This window comes from Cynocephalus volans, chromosome 7 (assembly GCF_027409185.1).
Source record: "Cynocephalus volans isolate mCynVol1 chromosome 7, mCynVol1.pri, whole genome shotgun sequence".
NCBI lineage: Eukaryota > Metazoa > Chordata > Mammalia > Dermoptera > Cynocephalidae > Cynocephalus > Cynocephalus volans.
The window spans coordinates 63,675,234-63,700,689 of record NC_084466.1 but is presented as its reverse complement, the minus strand read 5'-3'; the positions used below and the strand labels follow the sequence as shown (position 1 = coordinate 63,700,689).

Sequence of the window (25,456 nt, the reverse complement as noted above, 5' to 3'; positions counted from 1 at the left end):
AATTTAGCATTTATGTTTTTAATTGAGATTGGCATATAATCATGGCACAATGGTAAATTTTTAATAACTGACTAAGAAAAGAAGTCCTGACTTTCAGCTTTTGCCGATGTCTGTGGTAAAAATAACTCCTACGTTAAGCAGATTGTCAGCTAACATGATGCCATGCAGTGTGGAGCTGGGGAGAGATGCCCACAGTTGGCTCCTGTGAGCCAGTATGAACCAGTTCTAACATACCACTGCATAGTTTTCAGTTTTTATATTATCCTCCTTTGGTTTGGGAATCAAAGTTGTACTAGCCATATAAAATGTTTCTTTCTGGAAAAACTCTTCTCTGGAACAATTTATATAGGTGATTGGTTATTTGTTCTTTGAAAGTTTGGTAACATTTGTCCTATTGCTAGAGCATTTACTACTAAATGAGTTCCTCTAATAGTATAGATTTGTATAGATTTTCTGGTTTTTCTTCAAGCAGTTCTAGCAAGTTATATTTTTCCAAGAAATTTGTTTTCAAATTTTTGATAAAAAGATATTTCTAAAATTTTTTTAAAAAATCTGTTATATCTATAATATATTCCCTTATTTTTTCCTTGATCAATCTTGCCAGAGGTTTGTCCATTTTAAGTCTTTTTAAAGAACTAATTTTTGGTTTTGTTTATATTCTTTTGTATCTCTTTTGTTCTCTTTCATTAATTTCTGTTCTTCTGTTTTAACTCTTTTGTTAAATATGTAGTATTTATATTAGTACCCATTCTAAACACTTTGTAACTTTTATATGACTTCTTCTTTGACTCATGATTTATGTAGATATAGGATTTTAGATTTCCAGTCATGCTTTTTTAAATAAGTTCCCTCCCCTTTTTTAAATTGTTGCCAGAGAATACACTGTTAGAAGTTCTTTGGTATGTGTATTTGTTTAATCTTATTTTGTGGTTCAGAAGTTTTTGTAAGTGTTCTGCACATGCTTGAAAAAGGTTGTGTTTTTAATGGTTGGATGCCAAGTTTGTCTCTAAGACTAAGTTTGTTAACTATGCTTTCTCAAATCTATATCTAATTTATTTTAGTCTGTATGTTCTGTCATTACAGACAGGTGAGTTATATCTTCCCCTATCATTGTGGAATTTGTGGATTTGTTGATTTCTTGTAGTTTGATCAGTTTCTGATTTGAATATTTTGAGGCTTTGCTATTAGATACACATAAGGTGAATTGGATAGTGCTCTTTGTCATGAAGGTTGTTTTGCTGGCAGCTCTCTCTTGGTTGGTATTTATTTGATATATCTTTTCCCATCTTTCCAACCTTTCTGTATCCTTTTGGTTTAAATGTGACTCTAAACAACATATAGTTATGAAACATATCTTGAATCTCCTCATTGTATCTTCCTTGATTCTCAGCTTTCCTTTCAAATTTTTCATCTCTTTTCTCTGTTTCGCCTTCTGGGTCAGATCCTTAGACTTTTAGTTTACCGCTTTTCTGTTAGCTGCATCTAATCTGATGTTTAAACTTTCTATTCCTACGTGTTATATTTAGCCCTTTTGTAGTCTTTTAAAATGTTTTAAATTTCTTCTTCGTGGTCTTTAATTATTAAAATAATCTTAACAGATATTTTGATTGTTAAAATACCCTGTTACAGTACTTAAAATTATGCTGTAATTCTTTTAGGGTTCAAGGCCTGTTACGTGTAAGTTCTTTGTTGGTTTTCAGGTTTTTTTGAGTTTTCTTTTTGTTTTAATCTTGGGAAAGTGCCTTCCGATTCTTGCTTTGGGTGGGTTGGTTTTTCATGTGTTTTCTTTTATGTTTGGCATGAACTCTTATTCAGGGTTTATTTCTGGTACTTCTATGAGTTTGAGGGCAGGGCTCTCCAGAGGTTTTTGCCTTTGTTTTTGCCAAATATTCCTCAGTTATCACAGCTTCAGTCCTGCTTCTCTTTCTCTACTCACAGCACTCCCCCAAAAATTAAAAAAATTTTTTTTTTAATTTTGTATTAGGGATTCATAGGAGATTGCAAAGGAATATACAAGGAAAGCTGCATACCCTTCCCTCAGCTTCCCTAATGTTAACATCTTAATACACCTATAATACAGTATCAAAACCAAGAAATTGACATGGTGCAATCCATATAGCTAATTCAGATTTTACCAGTTATACATATACTTGTGTGTGTGTATGTTTGTGTAGCTCTATGCAGTTTTATCACTGGTGTGGCCTTATGTTACCATCTTAGCAACCAAGATACTCAACTGTAACATCATAAAGTTCCCTTGTGTTACCCCTTTATAGCCATACGTATTCCCTCTCCCTGTCCCTGGCAACCTCCAATATGTCCTCTGTCTTATAATTATGTTATTTCATGAATGTGTCATCAATGGAATCATGCTGTATATATCCTGTTGAGATTGGCTTTTCCACTAAGAGTAATTTTCTTGAGGTTCATCCAAGTTTTTGCAGGTATCAACAGTTTGTTCCTTATTATTGCTGAATGGTATTCCACAGTATGGATGTATTATGGTTTGTATAACCATGTACCTATTGAAAGACTTTTGGATACTTTCCAGTTTGGGGCTATTACAAATAAAGCTACTATGAACATTTGTTTCCATGTCTTTTAATGAAAATTTTCAAATATCCCTTAATGTTGCCAAAGTACTTTGGCTCTATCTTAAGATGTTTTCACTGTGTACTGTAATTAAAGTAATAATATATCTTCATATTTTTCATTATTTTCATAATATTTCGTTGAGTTATGTATGAAGAAATAGTTTTTATCTTCTGTTTTGTTGTTTTTTGTTAATTTAAATGAATCTTTTTGCTTTATGATTCTATCATATTACCTTTTTCTAGATGGAGAAAACTGGGACTTAGCTTACTCAAGTCAGTCATTGAACAACTTGGGGGTGTTATAATCCAGTGCTTAATATTCTTTTCAATAGTAATTACCATACTTTGGAATACTAAAATAATAATAATAATAATAGTGTTTTCTAGGAGGAATGAGTATAATTGAAGAAACTTGTTGAATAAAGTGTATGTGTTAAACATTTGTGTGAATATCCTTTGTTTAGGAAGTCGAGGCACAAGAGGTTCTCAAATTGATAGTCACAGTAGTAGCAACTATCATGACAGCTGGGAAACTCGAAGTAGCTATCCTGAAAGAGACAGATACCCTGAAAGAGACAACAGAGATCAAGCAAGGGATTCTTCCTTTGAGAGAAGACATGGAGAGAGAGACCGTCGTGACAACAGAGAGAGAGGTTTGTCAAATGCAGTTTTATTAAATTGTGACCAACGTCAAATGGGGAAATTTTCTTAAAAAAACAATTACCAATTTACTTTTTAGTATAAAATATCTTTTAAGACCTGTGCTTGATGACACATTTGAAACTATTTATTCACATAACCTTATAAGAACTGCCAGGTAGTAGCAGGAAAAAGATGGATGATAAAGCTGGGGATTGTTGGGAGAAACATTTTATTCATATTCCATCCTTAGAATACATAATATTTGCTTTAGCTAATTATATATTCTTGTATGTCTTAAGCTAAAAGTTTTCTGTAACCTATTATATGATCTCTTAAAGAAATCAATTTTGAAGCAAGATTGCTGGGAAGCACTTAGTAAGGGTTAAGTACTGTCTTTGGCAAGCTTTTCTTGTCTGTACATATTAGGGCCTTTAAACATTTAAAATCTCATGAGAGTCTTACTAACCTTGGCTGATTACTGAAGTAAGGTTGACTATAATGCTGAGGTTAATATATAATATGAAACTTGGTAGACCAGAGAGTTGAATGTTGAGCTTTTACTGTCGGCTGAATCAAAGAGGTAATATTATGTCTTGATATGGATAGTAATGGGAGAAGAACAAAGTCTCTAAGACACCTTCTACTTTGGGGAGTATAGATAAGATCAGAAGCGGAAGAGTTGCTTGGGTTGAATTCGTTTAAGGTAAGCCTAATGCATTTGAGTTAAAAGATGCATAGGATTTGCTCATTTACAGATAGGGCTGGAGTTTTTATGTTCTGTGTTGATATCTGGAATTATTTCTTCCCTAGCACTTTGATTTACCTCTCTTTAAATCTAATTCTATGTCCTGATAATGTTTTTCTTTAAAATATATATCTCTATTACTTTTTTTCTATTTTCATAACCTAGTTCAGGTTTTTCTCATCTGATGCCTGAATTCAGTAGTTTGCTTTCAATCTTATGTCAAGTTCACCCACACACACTGAGCTTCTGCTAGGTACCAAGAACTTTTGGCGTATATTCTCTAACTTATTCTTTACAATATCCCTGTGAGTACAGGTAGATAAGATAATCCATGTTTCAGAGTTTTGGAAATTAGATCTAAGAGAACTAAGTTTCCAGTATTCCAGAGAAGTTCCGGAGCTGTTTCAAACTCAGGCCTTCTGACTACAAGTCCAGTTCTTATATTTTATTTTACTATTTTCTATTTTTATTTTACTTATTTTATTGAACTTCTTCAATAAATATCAGTTGTATGATTAAAATATACATATATTTCTAGAGTTATTGATGTAGTCTAAAAATGTTTATTGAGCACCCATGCCAGGCACTTTGCTAGATACTTGGAATACAATAGTTTTTGTCCTTGTAGAACTTAATGGAGGAAAAGACACGCCCTCCAAAAAAAATAGAAATGATTATTGAGTGCTGTCAAGGAAACGAGGGACCCAGATAGAAATGAAGAATAAGAGAGGGATATACTTTAGAGTGTTTTTGAAAATTTTGAGGAGATTACATTTATGCAGAGGCATAAATGCAGGAGAAAAGCTAGCTTTGCAAAGATTGAGGGTAAAAGAGGAACGAGTATGTGCAAATTCCCTAAAATGGGAAATAACCTAATATGTTCTAGGATTTGATAGAAGGTAATGTGGCTCCAGTATGGTGAGCAATAGGGAGATTGATAGAGTCGAGGGTAGAGATGTGCCCAGCCACCTTGTTCTGTGCTTGGTGATGTAAATCTTCCCTTTAGTTCTTCACAGTCTGATCATGGTACAAATAGACAAAGTATGATAAATGCTGCTACTATATAAAGTTCTATGAGAAGACAAAAGAGCAAACACAATTCTGAGGAATTCTATGAAAGCCAACTAAAGAAGTGACATCTGAATTAGGACCTGAAGGATACATAAGAGTTTGCTAGAAGTAACAATGGAAGAAGCACTTTACAGGAAAAGGGGCAGAATGTGCAGGCACACAGGACTGAGAGAAATATATGCTTTGGAGTAGTAAAAAATTATGTTGGAGTAAAGATATGGTATAATTGGTAGGGTAGAAAAAGAGCTGAGGAGAAGAAACTGTAGGCCAGCTTGTAAATGACCTAATAAGTCAGGCTAAATATTTTGAATTTAACTGCCTTTCATTGACTACAAGAGAACTGCTTCTAAGTAGCTGGAAGAAAGAACGTTTTTACCAAAAAACGTATTAAGAGTCTGGAAAAAGACTGAAGACAAGGATACCAACCAGTTAGACTGTTAATGACATATTCATCTAAGAAGAGTTGATCAAAGTTTGAGAAGTGAAATATTTTATTTTAGAAGTGATGTGTTTCAGAAGTGAAATTGATGGGACTTGGATATGATGGGACTTAGATAACTCAGAGATTGCTAGCTTTCATGAATGGGTATGTCATTCATTAGGATAAGGAAATATATGCAGGGAAGTACATCTTTGAAGAACACATTTTGGGGAAGCGATAGGAAAGATTCTTTAGACATATTGAAATGGTGTCCTTATATCCTTACCATTTTCCTTTGAAATAAGGAGCATCGTCATTTTGGTTGGGAAAATAAAGGTTTTATCTGCCAAAAAAGAGTGAATAAAGCAGTCTGTTCCCTGATATTGCTATAATCAGAAATTTCAAGTAAGAATTGCAGTAAGTTACAGTATTGAATTTGTTTCAGGTAATTTTGTAATCATTGTGATGTTGTTATGACCCCCAAACCAGAAATTAAGACAGTCTAAAACACGGGTATATAGTATTCAGAGAGTCCAAAGTGTTGTACAGTAGGACCGTTTTAAATTTAAGTTGGTTTCAGCAAAAATAAAAGGGTTTAAGAAAACTGACTTCTAGTCCTGATGTCCTAATGCGTCTGCCATCTCTGTGACTTTGGCAAGTCAACTTCTTTACCATAATTTCTGTTTTTAAGAAGAAAGGGGGAGAAAGGACTGGACAGGGTTTCATTTTGTTTGACTTTAAAATTCTATGAATTTTGTATCTATATCTATAACCTTTAAATAGTAAACATCGATAATTCTTGTCTTTTTTACCAGTGATAAGGAAGGGAAATTCAAATTCCTGTATTGAATTCTTTTTGGAAATATCCTAAAATTATTCTGATAAATAAGTTGATGTTAGATGTTCTACTTACCATCCTGTTGGCCATATTGTGGTATGACCTTTATGGACTAACTGATAGACTTTGTTATATAGTGTGGAAATAGAAACATCACAGTGTCCTAGTTCATGCCATCTTCTTTTACATTTTTTAAACCCAGACTAATTTCCTGCTCAGCTGGGTGTTTGGGCAGCATGCATTTATTCTCTCTGTGTTTATGTGATTCGTGTGTAGTCTGGAAGAAAATATAAAATGTGATAACATTTTAAGAAAACAGCTCTTTAGCTGAGTAATGATTTACATCATTAAATAAAACTTTTAATTTATTAGTAGTTATTAATTATAGATATATATCACTAATATGAAACAATTTTTACATTTGACTATTTCAAGCTTGCTAGAACATCAGTACCCTTAATATTCTAGTTTATGATAAGAGATTGATATTGCAGCAACAAAATTTGACATGTTTTGTTCTACCATATTTTTCCTCACATAATAGCTGCACTTTGATGTGTATATATTTTGGCCTGAAATTAGAGGTGTGACTTACGAGGGAAATTTTTTTTTTCCTTCAGCTCCTATGTTCTACACCTCCTGCTGCCCCTATCCTTTGCCACCAGTGTTCTCAGGTCCTGCTGGGGGGACAGAGAAGATCAGAGGTGAAGGGTAGAGATGGCAGAAAGTGGGGTTGGAGCAGTGGGCTGGAGGTAGGGTAGGGAGCATGCAGAGAAAGATCGAAGTGGATCAGTGGGAGGGGGAATGGGGGGTGATGGGGAGCAGAAAACTTGTCAGTTAGAGGGCAAATAAAAATTATCTTTAAGAAAAATATATTTTTAAAAGGTCTAGGGGTGATTGTTATTTGAATGATTAAATTAAAAGTAAATATAGTAACTAATTTATAATTTGTTGCCAGTCTGACCCTATATACAGATAAAATTTAAGATTTGCCATACTATTTTACAAACAGGTTATCTGTCAAATTAATCATTGACAAAACTTGATTTTCATTGTAGATCAAAGACCAAGCTCACCAATTCGACATCAGGGAAGGAATGACGAGCTTGAGCGTGATGAAAGAAGAGAGGAACGAAGAGTAGACAGAGTGGATGATAGAAGAGATGAGAGGGCTAGAGAGAGAGATCGAGAACGAGACAGGGAGAGGGAGAGAGAGAGGGAACGTGAACGAGATCGGGAAAGAGAAAAAGAAAGAGAACTAGAAAGAGAGCGCGCTAGGGAACGGGAAAGAGAAAGAGAGAAAGAGAGGGACCGTGAAAGAGACAGAGATCGTGACCATGATCGAGAGAGGGAAAGAGAGAGGGAGCGAGAAAGGGAAAAAGAACGGGAGCGAGAGAGAGAAGAAAGAGAGAGGGAGAGAGAAAGAGAACGAGAGAGAGAACGAGAACGGGAGCGAGAAAGAGCAAGGGAAAGAGAGAAAGAACGAGAGCGTCAGAGGGAGTGGGAAGACAAAGACAAAGGAAGAGATGACCGCAGAGAAAAGCGAGAAGATATCCGGGAAGATAGGAATCCAAGAGATGGACATGATGAGAGAAAATCAAAGTAAGAAAGATTATAAATCAGTTTCAAAAAGTTACATTTCAGTAAAGAATTCAAAAGTTTCATTTAATGCTTTTCAGTGTGCCCCTTAATTTCCTGTTAATTCTTTTCCTCTCTACGTTTTTCTGTATTTCAAATTTATTATATGAGGGTACTTCAAAAAGTTCATGGAAAGATTTGTATCATCTTTTAATTCTATTTTTCCATGAACTTTTTGAAGTACACTTGTATATATTTGGTGTTTAAAGTCTTTTTAATTGTCTAGGAAAAAAATAATAATTTTTCAGTTCTCCTTCTGTGTCCAGGGGATGTAATTAATCTGTTCTTTACTGTGTATTTTTGATGGCACATGGGCTTACTCAACTGCTACAGACTTTTTTTTTTTAAACAGGACTCCAACATAAAAGTTAATAGAACATGTGATAGAATCAGTGAACTTTTGTCCCGTCATATCCCATTTATAACTACTTAATGGTGTTGACTAGTCACCAAGAGATATTTCGTGTGCCATTCCTGATAATCCTTCATGAGTTTTGTGTGGTTGCAAGTATGGAGTCACCACCCAGAGGCTACAGGAAGTATTCACAGTGTCTTTAGAGCTAAGGGAATTCTTGTAATCACTGCATGGATAGAAGAGGATAAGAGATGAAGTATCCTCTCTTGTGGTTTGGAGTATAGTTATTGGGGTCAAAAGATGTATCCTTGACACCTCATATACTATATCTGAGGGTATTTCTTCTTTCTTCCCCCTGCCAACTTCTCCCCCCTTTTTTTTAACCCACAGAGAACTTATTTGCTCAGGTATCTGTGAAGTCGAGGGTTAGCTTTTTGCTTGTTCTGATGTGACTATATCCAAATTCTCAAACAAAGTGTCAGGAATGGTACCTCTTCCTCTCTCCATTGTTTCCCTCTGTGTTAGTTCCAGTCTCAGAAAGGTTTTCTCCAAATGATGGCTATGAAGGCCTCAGGGTTTTATCTGTCAGCTTAGCAGCCCTCTCTGTGTTGGACTGTCATTAGTTGAGGGGTAGACAGTGATTGGCTAAGCTGATCACTATGACCATGAGAATTGTGGACTCTGGCTAATTTTGAGGTCTTACAGGCAAAAAACCAAGCACACAAAAAAATTGGAGTTAACTGCCTATTTTTGATAGCAACTGGGATAAAAGTTATAGTTAAGCTTGCTAAAACAAACTGAGGAAATAATTTATATAGCTTCAATTTCCTTGCCCCTTCCTCCAGCTCATTTGCCTCAAGGTGAATTCAGGCTCTCTGTGTTAGGCTTTTTTCGTCATTATATTGTGGATTATGGTTATGGACACACAACATAGCATGGAAGTGGAGCTTTCTTCTATTACATCTTGACTGCTTTTTAATCAGCCAAGATTTTCTGTGATACACCCTCCTGCCTCTCCCTCCCCACATTTTAAAAAATCTTACAGATCATAAACTTCAGAGGTACTTCCTTTAACACATGTAGGTACACATACATATTATTTCTCTTCCCTCCTCTGACCTCTTTAACTGTCTATCTTCTAAGATTAAAATTCTGATATCTTTGTTATCTATCTTTTATCCAGTCCTATGCTTTCAGTAATCTTTTTATGCTTCTCATCTCTGCTTATAATAGCAAAAGTTTTTTCTGGTTTTCTGTGACTAGATAATCCAAGACTTAACAGTGACCCCACAAACTTAGAAGTTAAACAACTCTATAACAAAAATTAACTATGTGAGATGATCTCTTGATCTTTTCATTAATTGTATTGTCATCTCAGTAGTTAAGTTTATCTAGCTTTTTTTTTTAGACAGCTGTTATGTAGAAGGTGCTGAATTGCCATAGTATTTATTTTACTCTAATTTTGTTTCTTTAGGTATTTCCTTGGAAAAACTTCAAGTTCTTTTTCTCATGTTTTAAATTTTCACTTTATTCTAGTGTATTGGTTATCTATTGCTGTGGAATAAACCACACCAAAAGTTAGTAGTTTGAAACAACAACCGCTTATTCGCTCATGAGTCTATGGATTAGTAATTTTGTCTGGGCTCAGCAGAGTGGTTCTTCTGGTTTCACTTGAGATCACTGAGGTGTCTACAGTTGATCTGACAGTTCAAGTGGGCCTGCATGACTCAAGTTGGCCTCACTCACATGTCTGGCAATTAGGGCATCTTATTTCTCCTCCACATGACTTCTCAGCCTACAGTAGTCTAAACTCTGCTTTTGCACGTAATGGTGGAAACATACCAGAAAGGCAAAAGTAGAAGCTACATGGCTTCTTGAGTCCTCTCAAAATTTGCAGTCACTTTTACCACATTTTCTTGTCATTGCAAGTCACTAGGCCAGTCTAGATTCACAGAATTTGGAAATAAGCCACATGTGGATAAGGAGTTGCAGGAGCTTGGGCCTGTAAGTTGTCATACTACACCTCGGGCTGTCGCCTACTCCACATGGTTGCTCATCTGTATAAAGGAGCTGTCCAGGAGATACAATGTGCTGCAATATGTTTCTCAACTTTTGATTATAGTATTTATAAACAAACGATGTTAGTAAAAAAAATAAATAAAATAGGTGGTCAAAATTTAATGAAAATGTAGAAACCACTAGAATAATGTAAGTACTCAAGAGATACAAATTACTACTCATTTAAAGCTCAACTAAGGAACAGGAAATAGAATGAATATATGAATAATTTTAGTAATTTGTCACCAAGTAAATGATTTAGTTCTAAAAAAGGGAAAGGAATTAGTTTTTACCATGTACCCACAACATGTCTTGCACTTAGCTTTTGACATAATTAATTTATTCTTCATTACAGTTTTATGAGATGGACTCTCATTTTTTCCCTCATTTTTGCATAAGAAAGCTAAGGTTCAGTGATTTCAAGGAACTTACTTAAGGTTGCATGATAAATAATGTGCCTATAAGTTGAACTATTAGCTTTTGACTCCAAAGCCAATACTAGATAGTCTCATTCAGCTTCCCAGCGTAAGGCATTTCTGCATTGTAAGAATGTAAAATTGATGAATGTTTGTTCTACAAGGTACATTAATATATTAATTTCTGTGCTGCCTGTTACCACCTTACAGTATTTAAATGTGGGAATATTCAGTTGAGTGATTCTACATGTATAATGAAGAAAGGAAGAAATGTTGCCATGTATTTTAAGTCTACAGTTGTAAGCCTTAGCAAATGAAGTAAAGAATTTTTATCGAAGACACTAAATACTTCTTTGCATGATTTAGCTCTGACATATTGCTTTTCTACAATTACATGTTCTAGTTATAGTAAAGAAATAACTAATAAAAGACATAGTAAAGAAATATCTTTTTTATATCCCGGAGTTTTATAAATTGAATTTGCTTGCCTAATTTAGGAAGCGCTATAGAAATGAAGGGAGTCCAAGCCCTCGGCAGTCACCAAAGCGTCGGCGTGAACATTCTCCCGACAGTGACACCTACAACAGTGGAGATGATAAAAGTAAGCAGAGTCTGTTTCTGTGTCTCTATATTCATATTCATTTATAACCATGAGACCATTTTTTGACATTAGTAAAAACTGATGAATTAAGATTTTAAAAAGTTTCCTTGCTCTGTTGCTTCTAAATATTTCCTTATGTGACTAAAGTATGTGTTAAAAATATAGTCATGTTATCACAATGGCACTGTCATTTTCTACTTATTATAGTTAAGCCATAAAGCTATAGTTTTATTTTTTCTAATATTATTACTATTTGAAAAGTTTTAAAATGGAAAATGAGAGATTGGCTTATTATTATTTATATGTAATGTGCAATGCTTATTAACCTGGTGAACATGTCATTACTTTTATCTTTTTTTGTAGATGAAAAACACAGACTCTTGAGCCAGGTTGTACGACCTCAAGAATCTCGTTCTCTCAGTCCATCACACCTTACAGAAGATAGGCCAGGTAGATGGAAGGAGGAGGATCGTAAACCAGAAAGAAAAGAGAATTCAAGGCGCTATGAAGAGCAAGAACTCAAAGAGAAAGTTTCTTCTGTAGATAAACAGAGAGAACAGACAGAAATTATGGAAAGCTCAAGAACACGTGCACAAGACATTATAGGACACCACCAGTCTGAAGACCGAGATACATCTGATCGAGCTCATGATGAAAGCAAGAAAAAAGCAAAAATTCAAAAGAAACCTATTAAGAAAAAGAAAGAGGATGATGTTGGAATAGAGAGGGGTAGCATAGAGACAACATCTGAAGATGGTCAAGTATTTTCACCAAAAAAAGGACAGAAGAAGAAAAGTGTTGAAAAAAAACGTAAAAGATCCAAAGGTGATTCTGATATTTCTGATGAAGAAATAGCCCAGCAAAGTAAGAAGAAAAGAGGCCCGCGGACTCCCCCTATAACCTCTAAAGAGGAATTGATTGAAATTTCCAATGATAAAGATGGCACCCTAGAGGATCTTCAGAAAAAAGAAGATACAGCATTCAGTGACTGGTCTGATGAGGATGTGCCTGACCGTACAGAAGTGACAGAACCAGAGCATGCTGCCACTGCTGCTACTCCTGGTAGTACCCCTTCTCCTCTATCATCTCTTCTTCCTCCTCCGCCTCCTGTGGCTACTGCCACTGCTACAACTGCCCCTGCTAATCTTGCCACTACTGCTGCAGCCACCTCCTTCAGCACATCTGCCACCACCATTTCTGCTTCTGCCACCCTCACCAATACCACCAGTACCACTTTTGCCAATGAAGACTCACATAGAAAATGCCACAGAACACGAATGGAGAAAGTAGAGACACCTCATGTTACTATAGAAGATGCACCACATCGCAAGCCAGTGGATCAAAAGAGGAGTAGCAGCCTTGGGAGCAATCGGAGTAATCGTAGTTATACATCTGGTCGTCTACGCTCCCCATCCAATGATTCTGCCCATCGAAGTGGGGATGACCAAACTGGTCGAAAGAGGGTACTGCATAGTGGCTCACGAGATAGAGAAAAAACAAAAAGCCTGGAAATGACAGGAGAAAGAAAATCTAGGATTGATCAGTTAAAGCGTGGAGAACCCAGTCGAAGTACTTCTTCAGGTAATAAAATTGAATTATAATCTAGTCTGTGTTACCTGTGTTAGTATATTTTATACAAATTATTAATTTAATACTAAACTGGTTACTTTATATTATATGCTGCCTCAAATTTTATGGAACTTAAAAAAAAAAAGCTTAGCTGTCCCATTAGAATGTCACCTGTTATTACTTTAATACCAACATTATAATAGAGGTACATTTAATAGTGTTAATCAATTTAATATCAGGACTTTAGTGGTATATTTTGGTGAAAGGGCTTATATATTCACGTCCCTTATAAATGCCTACAATTTTAACCTTTCTGCAATTCTTCCTGCAGCCAATGCTGCCTCTTTTGACCACAGAAAATAAGATAGGGAAGAAGGAGAGATCAAATTCTATTAATGCCTAACCATTTTATGTACTTATTTCTTTGAAGATATTTTGTGGTTATAGTAGAAATGGACAAGAAGGCATTTTTTTTTTTACATATTTTAATTAGCACTTCAGTTGAGAGAGATGAATTTTTCCTTAAAATGAGTTCTTTGGATATGTATATAGAAATATGTATGTCACATATAGAAATATAGAGAATAGAGAGAGAGAATATAGAAAAATATGTAGAATATTGAAAAAGATGAGTTATAAGTTTTAAAGAACTCAAATGAAGTTTTTTGTTTCTTTTTTGTCGTGTGTTAACTCTTTGTATATGGCGTATTTATTTTAGATCGCCAGGATTCAAGAAGCCATAGTTCAAGAAGAAGTTCTCCTGAGTCAGATCGACAGGTCCATTCAAGATCAGGGTCATTTGATAGCAGAGATAGGCTTCAAGAACGAGATCGCTATGAGCATGATAGAGAGCGGGAGAGAGAGAGGAGAGAGTCAAGGCAGAGAGAGTGGGACCGAGACGCTGATAAAGATTGGCCACGAAACAGAGATCGAGATAGATTGCGGGAACGAGAGAGAGAACGAGACAAAAGGAGAGATTTGGACAGGGAAAGAGAGAGACTAATTCCTGATTCTATGGAAAGGGACAGGGACAGAGACAGAACTTTTGAGAGTTCTCAAATAGAGTCAGTGAAACGCAGTGAAGCAAAACTGGAGAGTGAACTTGAAAGAGACCTAGAAGGCACTTCCCGAGACTCTGTAGCTTTGGATAAAGAAAGAATGGATAAAGATCTGGGATCTGTGCAGGGATTTGAAGATATAAACAAATCTGAGAGAACTGAGAGTATGGAAGGTGAGTGCCTCATCCTTCTGTCGGTTTTACTGCTCCATTCCTTTTCAAATTTCATGGGAAACATATTTTCTTTTGAAAGGTCATCCACTAATAGGCAAATTGACGACATTCTTTTATAGGGGAAATAGATTTCAGAAGCAAAAGCCCTATGATATTTAAGAAAAATTTGTTCCCCTCAGTAATACCATCAAGGCAGATTTGGTTCAAATAAGGCTAAATGAAAGAAAATACTACATAGATGCAGTGTCTATAGATGTTAAAGAATAACTATCACTTCCTTTTGTTAGGTGTTTTAAAGTCACAAAAACAACTCAATAAGGGATTCAAATGACTATTAGTGGTCCCTGTTTTCTGGGCCAGTTGGAATCAAATATATGAAATAACAATATCTGAAACTGTATTTAATGACAAGTTGACTATAGAATCCTGCTGACACTCCCTACTCCTAGAATAGGAGTGCAGAGACGTCCACATCAACTCTGACCCATTCAGAGCCAGCCTTGACTGTGTGGAACCTACTCTCCACTGCCTCTGCTCTCCACCCTTCACCCCCAGTCTACTAGACAAACTGACTCAAGCCTTTCCATTCTCTAGCCCTTCTTTTTACCTGCTCTTTCCATCACATAATAGACTTTTCCCTTTTATCTTCTCCTTTTTACTCAAACTTTAAGTCCTAATTTATGCATTATTTCCTCTGTGAAGCCTTTTCTGCTAAAGGCACTTACTCTTTCAAATTCCCATGGCATCTCGCTTGTACATCTCTTATAGCATCCCCCGCACTGTACTATAATTATTTTTCCATGATTTTCTCCCCACTGTACTGTACCCTTTTGTTAGGGACTAAAGATTTTTATTCTTTGTCATCAAGACTGTAATGACAACACAGTAAATGACTGATGAATGAAGCTATGTTCTGCCTGAACATACATGCCCCCACATCTTATTCCTTGGTGAATTGTAGCCTTAGATTAACAGCAGGGATGGCTCCCCTGAGAATTCTCCTGGAAATTCTGTCCGGTTCTGCTGTCAGTACTTAAATCATTGTTCTGACATAATCTCTCCATGTCAAGCCCCCAAGAACCTTCTGAGATACTTAGTATATAAGCAGTAATGTTTTATTATTCTTTTTATTTGCCATATTTTAGCATTGGGTCCATAGTAAAATCTACTGCTTTTAAAAGTGGATCCTTACATCTCTTGATTTTCTGATTAGATATCCCAGTATGTCATCTGCTATGTATTTTTCCTATTTGACTTGACAAAAACATTTCTACTTAAACTTTCTTCACATTATATTTTGAGTATAAGTAACATCAAATCATGAGGCATGGTTCTAATGGCAGTATGACTTGCTTCATTCCTAAAATATATCATTTGCTAGCTGTGATCACAGATAATATATCATAGAAATTTATAGGTGAATCACCTGCTATGTGATATAAAGATTATATTCACTTAAAATAAGAAAATGAGTTGGAAAAGCTTGAAAAATTAAAAATCCTATTATGTGCATTTATGTTTAAATGTATATTTGTATGACAAAATTACTAAAATTAGTTACCTTAAAGGTGAATTGGTGAGGATATGGGGAGATTATTATCAAATCTGGAAAATTATTAGAATGACTAGAAACATCTCATGGCTTCTTAGGTATTATTTACTGCAAATTCATACCCGTAAAATATACTGTTGCATTTTGAAAACTAGCGTTGTAGACTCAGCGATGTCCATGGATAGCTAGCAATTAGAAATTTTAAACATACTGTGTAATTTTAGGATCAAGATCACAACTAACTCACCAGGAAATAAAGTTTAGCCTAGATGTTGAGAAAAGTTGGTAAAATAAAGAAATAGAATGTCCACTAGTGGTACTAACAAAAATATCTTTAAATTGTATTACAGCATTCTTCTAAAACTTGTATCCACTAATTAAAGGAAAACATTGGGATAGGGAAGAGGAATTGGGAGATAGGGAGAGAATTAAAATAAGTTTCCAAGATTTTTTTAAATTAATGAGTTTGTGAGTATTTAGGTAAAGGAATTCCTGCAACCTTTTGAACTTAGTGGATTTGTCTCAGTGTTAAAGTTTTATTGTCAAAAACTATCACAAAATACACAATCAACATTAATATGTTAGTGGTAGTTTTTATTTCTCATTTTAATTGTAATTTTCTAACCTGTTCTGATATTGCTATCCATATTGTATTCTTGCCATGAAAATCAAATTTCCTTACTAAATTTTATTTTTCACTTTTCTTTTGATATTATCAAGTGTTCAATAATTAAGAAGTGTAGTTTTCTGATGAAAAAAATGCTTTTCACATTATTTTAGTGTGCACAGTCTCTACCTTTTGGTTGGACTTGCACATTGCTTTCCTTTAATACTGTCTTTGACTTGGAATTAATTTGTCTATTTAGCAGGAGATGATGAATCCAAGTTAGACGATACACATTCATTAGGCTCTGGTGCTGGAGAAGGATACGAGCCAATCAGTGATGATGAACTAGATGAAATTCTGGCAGGTGATGCAGAAAAGAGGGAGGACCAACAGGATGAGGAAAAGATGCCAGGTAATCATTCGCAGAGGTGGTTGAACATAAAAATTATCTGATTTATAGTATTAAAGTATTCTTTATTCCTTTTTGAGCTGTCAGAATTGATATGAGACCCTTAGGATTTTCCCCTCTATATTTTAATTAAGGTTGAAAGGCCAGTAAAATGTAAATTATAGTCTGTACATCTACTCATTTTTAAGTAGACTTTGTATTTGAATTAGAAAAGACCTCATTTAAAATAGCAAAATTTTAAGATTTCCTTTCCAGAGTTTAAGATTCATATTATGTGACCTGGAATCTAACCAAATATTGATTGCCTAGCAGTGTTCTACATGGTAGGTATATGATACAGAGCTTCACAAATGTGGTACTACAAACCAACTTTTTAAACAAAAATTTACAATAGTTGAAATTATATTTGAACATTATTTATATACCTCTTGCTATCAGTTTTCTAAATTCAGTAATTATTCTGATTTATAGTACTTTGTACATTGCGATAGCTCACTGTAGTAATTATACCATGATGCATATATCTATCCCTTGACATTCCTGTTAAATCATCACAATTAGTTTCTGATAGTTACTAACAGGGTTTTTTGTTTGTTTGTTTTTATTTTCATTTTTTTAATCATAGTAAAGTTCTTTGGGAATGTAAAATATTAAATTTTTACTTTGATTTAATTTGTTTTTATATTTTACAATTTTATCTACTAATGTAGAAGGTATGTATGGTTGCTATCTTCATTATTTTCTGGTATTAGGTATTTCTAAGTAGAGCATTACTTCTTCAACTGTTCCTTCTAAATGGATGGATTATTAATTCTCAGTATTAATATGGTAGTCACTGTCTGATTCTTAAAGGAATTTTATAATGAATTGTTCTTAAAAATTAAAATGTATATATGTGTGCATGCATGCAAACTAAATATACTCCTATATATAATCCTTGAAAGGATTCTAGTACCAAATTTCAAAACATCAGACCTAATCTTGGTGAAATAATGGAATTCTTTCATTGAGGATCGCCCATGTAATTTAAATGAGTTATTTGTAGGTGTGGGTTAACTTGCCTGTTTTCTTTTGTGATTTTTTTTTTATTTGTAAGCGTCCTTTGATTCTAAATATTAGTTTATAGGAAAACTTTCATTTTTAAAATAGGACATTTTTGGTTTAAAGTACTTGTCATTTAATGTTTTCTGTGTTTGCTTGATTTATATTTCTGTGTAGACAACAAGACTGCTATTTCTTGGTATAAAAAAATCCTATTCTTTGACTTTTTACAGATCCATTAGATGTGATAGATGTGGATTGGTCTGGTCTTATGCCAAAGCATCCAAAAGAACCACGAGAGCCTGGGGCTGCACTCTTAAAATTCACACCTGGAGCTGTATTGCTGAGAGTTGGAATTTCTAAAAAGTTGGCAGGTTCTGAACTCTTTACCAAAGTCAAAGAAACATGTCGGAGACTTTTAGAAAAACCAAAAGGTAATTTCATTATACTTTAACTTAAAATATCTGCTATAACCATTAAGATACCTTTGAAAAGGATTCTGTTCTGTTCTCATGTAGCACTTACACTATAGGAACTATTTATTAAGGAATTAATTTATATTCATTATTTAATCCTCATGGTCAAAATTCCTTTTTAAAATTTATTTTGGGAAAAATTTAATCCCATAGAAAAGTTGCAAAAATAATGTAGTGAACTTTCTGTATCCAAATTACTTTTAAACAAATAAGTTCAAATGTCAAAGTGCTTGATGGTTTACCCAGGTCTAAATGAAGCAGAGCCCGGAAAAATAGACAGATATTTTTCATATCTAAGCAAATTAGGTATCTTGGCAACCCTTTTCCCTGAGATATGGAGAATTCTATCCAAATGTAGATGTCTAGGTTGAGCCTTTAACAAAGTGGCTAAGAGCTTGATCTGTAGGGCCAGATGGTCTGTTATTTAATCTATGTGTCATTATATAAGCTGGGAATAATTACACCACCAACTTCCAATGGTTGTTATGATAAACAAATGAGTTAGTACAAGTAAAACACTTAGAACAGTTCCTGGTGTGTAATAACATTTAATAGATATTAACTGTTACTATTTAGTTTGAAAATATTTATCACATTGATTTTTGACTTTACTGCCACATTTTTAATTATTCCAGAGTACTTTAATTAGTTTATGGATTCTGGGTTTTTAGCTATTTCTCTTATCTAGTATCAACTTTAATTTATTTTGCAGCCTATTAATAGTTTTATTAATGGAGAGGGGGAGTGGGTGTTTAAAAAAAGGAAAAGGAGGTTAAGGGTGAAAGCAACATTATTTAACAATTCTATGTCATATCTCAGAGTTAAAGTCTAATTAAAAGAATTAAGTTTTTTACTAATATAAAATTGAAAAAGAATTGTTTTATGAGTTTCATGAATCCATGTTCTTCCTTTCAAACCTATTAGCATAAGCAGTGAAATTCTTGATTTTAACATGGTCCAACAAACATAGAGTGTATGTGTATGAAATATATGTAAATTGCAATTGTGAACACATATTAACCTGAAAAATGAACTTTTCTTTCTTGTTTGATTGGTTATGTGGCCTTAAGCAAGTAACTCCTGTGAGCCTTAATTTAATTTGTAAAGTGATGGAATAAAACCCCTGAGATCTTATCAACCTCTAAAGCTATTTGCTCCTGTGACTTTTGCTAATGGCATTAAAAGCTAAAATCTTGTTTAATTTTGCTATGAAATACAATTTGGCCCTTATTTAATGATGTCTTAACCTAAACAATGAAAATACACAATGTAAAGGGGAGTTTGTTGCTTAGCAATCAGACTTCCCCCCCCTTTTTTGCTGCTATGGTGGTTATATCACAGAACTGATATACGATGCTGAATATATTTTATGAGGAATGGGACTTTGTTTTGTTTAGTGCTGTACCCAATGTCTGATTGCCTATTCTTACTAATTATGCTGTTGCCTAGAACATTGCCTGACACATAGTAGGTATTCAGTAAATATTTGTGAAATAATTGATACTGGTTTTTCTGTTCCATTTGGTCTATTTCAGTGCCCCAACACTGAAGAGAGTATACCCTCGCCACATATATTATTTAAAAAAAAAAAACAAAAAAAAACTAAGGCTTAAAACAGAAAACTTGGCGTGTGTACTGAAATTGAAATTGCTTTTGTCTAGGTTTTCTACTTGCAATATAGTTAAGTTCTGTTGAGCTAAACTTTCCCAGTAATTTTGGTTCCTTTGTTTTACTTGCTTTTAAGTATGTGTTTAGTCTAGTCTGTCTCTTGTATAATTTGGTGCTAGTCATTTCAAAATTATGAAGAGACTGAGAGTTTAGCCATATTATATTCTCTAAGGAGATTTGCAAGTGTTTGTTTGGTATTCTGCTCTTGTGAAAGCGAAAAATAAGGATGCCAATAAAAAGAAATTTATCCTAATGAGCAACGTATAAGAGGGCATGGGCTAATTCTTCTATATTTGTATTTATAGTGGAATGGTAGTTAATGTTTTTGTATTTGTTTTAAGTTGTATGCATATATAACTATGTCATTGGTTGGCTAGAACTTTGATATGTCTGAATCATCTGAGGAACAGCCTTTTTTTTTTCCTTAAGCTATCCTGGTCCAGTTATGGAGATTCTGATCCAATAGGTCTAGTGGTAGAACCCAAAGAATATATTTTTAAAAGTTCCTAAGTTGATTCTGATAGACTCCAGAGTTTGGGAACTAGTTTCAGTTTTTCTTTGTATTTATTTACACTTTTCTGATGTTATATACCTGTTGACAAGTATATAACCTATTGACTAGGTATATCACATGAGACTAGTTTCTTGTTAAATGTGTAATCTATTTATGCTTTGCAGCTCAGAAAATTAAGTTGAACTATGTAATGCAGTTTCATTCATTCTCAATCTAATATGTCTGTTTTGTTTTTACCTAGGTGTTATTTACTGCTTTCTTTTGCAGACTCTGACAGTAACCTGTTGCATGAATAGAGGCAGGACCTGGTACTCTTGGTCGACTCTTAGAGTTATTTATTTGGATTACTGACTGGCCCTATTCTGTTATTTTTACTTCCTTTTTGCCTATTTTCAACCTAACCTTTTTATTTTTTTTCAAATCCTTTCTTAATTCTTCTATTTTTATTAAGTTTTAAGTGTTTTTTCCCTGCCTTGCGTATTGTGACTTACAGTGATTTTAGTTTAATCCATTGTACCAGGTTTTTATAGTAACCAAATCTAGGACAAAATTTGCACCTTGCCTTACTGACACCTCATTACTTTCCTAACTTAACTGATTTTTGTAGAGGTCACAATCTTGAATATTACTATTATATTTAAATCTTGATATAATAAAGTCCTGAAATCTAGAACTTTAATTAGTAGTTGATAGTACGCAATATATTGAATTTGACTTCAGTGATTCTTAGCTTGAACTTTTCTTCTCAGTCATAGTCGGTAATCAATGTCTAAATTTTCTCTCCCAAGCCTGCTTTTTAAAAAATATCTTAAACAAATTTAAAGTTTCTATCAGGATATTTATTTTTGTTTGAAACTATCACCATAACTACTGTTGAAGGCTCTTCACAGAGAATATATTGCCTTTAATATGAAATAATTTTCACCAATGTTGTTAAATTTGATAGACTTTGTGGAATATTCAATTAAGCACTTGGTAACACTTTCCTGTTTTAGGAAAACTTAATGCATGTTTATTTTTATTGAAAGATGCAGACAGTCTTTTTGAACATGAATTGGGAGCTCTTAACATGGCTGCATTACTACGAAAAGAAGAAAGAGCAAGTCTTCTTAGTAATCTTGGACCATGTTGTAAAGCATTATGCTTCAGACGGGATTCTGCAATCCGAAAGCAACTTGTTAAAAATGAGAAGGTATTGTTATTTCCTTGGAAAAACTGCAAAGTGAAGGACCCTTCATAGGAATAGTGTTTATGAGAACATACCAAGTTGGAAGAGAGGGAAATAAGTGAAAATGATTATATGTAAGAATTTACTTGAAAAGAATAAAGGGAATTGAAAAGTAAGAGAAATAGAAATTAGTTTAGACTTAGAAGAAATCCGATGATGAAAAATTGAAAACATCTTAGGATTTTCAAGTTAGAAAACTGGAATCTATTTTGGGCATGGGTGTGATGGGCATGAGTAGTATGACAAAAGAGTTGGTCCTAAAACATTAAAGAAATATTGACTTATTATCTTTTTACTTGGGGGCAGTTAAGAAAACATAGAATTATCTTTGGATATATAATATTGCTAAAGAAGAGAATATTAAAGAAAAATACTCTGATAGGAGATTGTATTAAATTTATAAAAAAAGAGAAGGATGAACTCATTTCCAAAGATTAAAATGGAAACACATATAAGGAATAATAGACTTTAAAAAAATAAAGTCTTGACTGTATAATCAGCAAGTTCTTCCTGCTTAAAGGCCTGGCTCAAAATTACTCTTGACAGAGTTGTTACAGTCATTCTTTTTGGTTGCTCTCATTTCACTATGCACTTACTTTCTTTATTCTATTGCATAGTTGCCCATCTCTCCTTTCGGCCTTTCTCAAATGGACGTCTCTCTCAGAGATTAAGCCCCAGTACTGTAAGCATATGTATTGTAATGAATTATCTTCTCTCCTAGGTATCTAGAATGGTGCCAGTTACCATCATCTTTAGTATTAAGTTGAAAAATAATCATTTAAGTCATTTTGGTTCAGATAAGAAATCCCAATTGAGAAATACTGTATGGTTTGCAATCTCATCAGAATCCTGTCCCCTTTTTATAAAAAATATTTTTGTAACATTCCCTGGTTCCTCCTTTGATATGCCATAGTGCCCCTTAAAATTTGTGACAACTGAGAAAAACTTTGCAAATTTCTCATTAAGAACCATTGTTCAGAACCTTAAAATCCTTCAATACAAGGAACAGACCATTAACACAGCATATGACACATTATAAAGTTTTAATGGCACATTATAAATGTCTTAAATGATCCATTTAAAGAAAGCATTGCAAACTTTCTGAATACTCAGTGTTAAAATATCAGCCCACAAGCTGAAAGAAAAGTACACAGCTAAAGAAAAGTAATTTCAGATGCTAGAGCCTCATGAAAAATACTATGATAAACAATTAAAAACTTTTAAATTTCATATGACTGTAAAAGAAAAGTACAGAATAGGATCATTCATCTATAGCCATACCATTCTGAACACATCCAATCTCATCAGACTAGGATCGTTCATTGAGATAAATGGTAGACTCTTATCAGATGACAAAAAGTAGAAAACGATTGAACCCATATACTGGCATCATCTCTATTTAGGAGAATGATTTTTAAAGTATATAAATTATAGTACATATTAGAAGAAATAGGGGAAGGATACTAAGAGAACACTTAGTACTTTAAATGTTTAAATTTCATTTTAATATTATAATATTAAAGGAATGTACATAAGCTGTAGCAGGCAGAAGGAAGGAAATAATAGAGAACAGAAATCAATGAAATTGAAAATAGTAAAACGTTAGAGAAAATTAGTGAAACCTAAAGCTGGTTCTTTGAAGAGATGAATAAAATTGATAATCTCCTAAGCCACACTGACATAGAAAAAAAGAAAACACATTTTTGCACAGGAGAGGTGGTATTCCTCAGTATATGAGAGGACTTCAAAAAGCTCATGGAAAACAGAATTAAAAGGTAATAGGAATCTTTTCATGAACTTTTTGAAGACCCCTCAATCTGCATGATCAGTTGTCTTCTAAAGAATTTACTTAGTTCTAGAACACACATTTTATGGGATATTAACAGACCAGTAAGTAATGTAGAATGTTTGGCTTGCAAAAGAAAAAAAAAAATGTGAGGAAGGAAGTTGTAACACTTCTCTTCATAGAATTGAAGGATTGTCAGATAAAAGTAAAAGTAAGATTGAATTCAAGTACGGCTCCATAGAATAAATTTTATTTCATCACGTGGAATAAATAGTGCCATTCAACAATACAATGTGCAGTGTGTTTTTTGTTTTTTTATCATTAGAAATGATGAAGTAAAAACTGGTTGATTACCTATTAGGAATTATTGAGAGAATTTCTACTTTAAGCAAGAGGTTAGACTAGGAACCCTGTAAAGCTTTCTTTCTTTCTAAGATTCCTTGAGCCTGAAAATGTTTTCTAATTTTGCCTTTAAATCCAATAAAGCTAAGTTAATATCCATTTGAAGTTAAGTATTCTCATAACTGATATTTTAGATAGAAATTAACCTGCCTGTCCTTCCCACTGTCAACTAATAATGTATGTCTTTTTAATTTGTTTTCTCCAAATAGGGTACTGTAAAACAAGCTTACACGAATGCTCCAGTGGTAGACAATGAATTATTACGATTGAGTCTTCGGTTATTTAAGCGGAAGACTACTTGCCATGTTCCAGGACATGAAAAGACTGAAGATAATAAACTTGCACAGTCCAGTATCCAACAGGAACTCTGTGTGTCTTAAAACTGAAGTTCAGTATGACATTTTTGGTACTATCTTCCTTCAGCAGCAGTACATATTCCTTTTCAAAGTTCTTTGATTTGACAGGCATTATTAGTGACAAAGACAGAAAAGATTTATCAGCCATGCTAAAAGAGTGAAGAAGAACTTTGATCTTTAGAGACATTAGTTTTGGCTAACTTCAGATTTCACATTAGTTTTTACACAGTACTTGATACTCATGCAGAATAATGTGAAAGCATCTAGATTTAGGAGTTTATTCTGTACCTTTTGTTAAAACTGAAGATTTTGGAAAACTGTTGTCAGTGCTCTTCCAGCCTATGAATATTTTTTATGAAACAGAGCCACTGATTAATGTTGTGGATCACCTGTACAGAAACTACAATTTTATTCAGAAACAGTGCATTCGTCAAAGTAATTGCACACGTTGTGCACCACCATGTTGTACAGAACATTTGAAAGGGAATGCTGGTCTAGCATGGTATGTTGTACCCAGATCTCCAGCAGGATGGAGCCACCATATTTTTTTTTCCTTTTGAAAGTTCTATAAGAATTACTTCATGGGTATTTGATTTTTAAATATGCATGCATTGTTACAGTATATATTGGATGTCCTTGGATTCTAAATTTTTGTTTGTTTATCAGAGACTGTACTATTTTTATTTTTAATAAATGTACCTTCCCTTGTTCTAGATTTACTTTGCTCTTCTTCAATATTCTTTATTTTCTGAAACATGTCATCAACATAACATGTTTCATGTTTCAAATATTTTACTGCTTGTGTCCTTATTATTGGACAGCTGTAGTGGGATAAGAGGTGAGACCGTATTTCAAATATAGTTCATTAATACTTGAAGCAAAGAGTTAATAAACCTATGTAATCCACGGTTTAAAATCCTACCATATTTTTCAGCACTGCAACTTTTGATTATATTAAACTGCCTCCAGCCTTACTATGTAAAACAGATTTACTTTTTAAAAATTACAGTGTACCTGCTTTGTTCTGTATGTACATGTTTAACTCATGAAGTGGACTCTTAAAAGGAATTGAAATGGACTGCAAGCTGCAGAATTTGTGGGCAGACAGTAATAATAATAAAGGAAAACAATCAAAATTGTAATTTGATTGTGTCCTCACAGGTTTTTGTTAAAATTGGAAGCCTGTATTGTTAACTGTCCCAGTAGTCTGGTGTCCTCTTTTCTAAAGATGGCATAAT

The 25,456-nt window shown here is 33.9% G+C and overlaps 1 protein-coding gene across 6 annotated transcripts in view; it reads left to right on the top strand.

Moving 5' to 3' along the window:
* The window catches only part of ZC3H13 (zinc finger CCCH-type containing 13), a 91,635-nt gene extending 66,752 nt beyond the window's left edge, over positions 1–24,883 (top strand). For 2 of the 6 annotated variants that reach the window (XM_063102151.1, XM_063102150.1), the window contains exons 11-20: positions 3,059–3,247; positions 6,932–7,015; positions 7,370–7,913; positions 11,276–11,379; positions 11,743–12,960; positions 13,667–14,179; positions 16,598–16,750; positions 18,022–18,222; positions 21,475–21,638; positions 24,072–24,883. In XM_063102151.1, the coding sequence (XP_062958221.1) occupies positions 3,059–3,247; positions 6,932–7,015; positions 7,370–7,913; positions 11,276–11,379; positions 11,743–12,960; positions 13,667–14,179; positions 16,598–16,750; positions 18,022–18,222; positions 21,475–21,638; positions 24,072–24,242 (3,341 nt within the window). In that variant the 3' untranslated portion in view covers positions 24,243–24,883. The remainder of the gene's footprint in view (positions 1–3,058; positions 3,248–6,931; positions 7,016–7,369; positions 7,914–11,275; positions 11,380–11,742; positions 12,961–13,666; positions 14,180–16,597; positions 16,751–18,021; positions 18,223–21,474; positions 21,639–24,071) is intronic. The other 4 variants (XM_063102153.1, XM_063102152.1, XM_063102155.1 and 1 more) reach the window with 4 other exon arrangements.
* Positions 24,884–25,456: the final 573 nt, after the last annotated feature.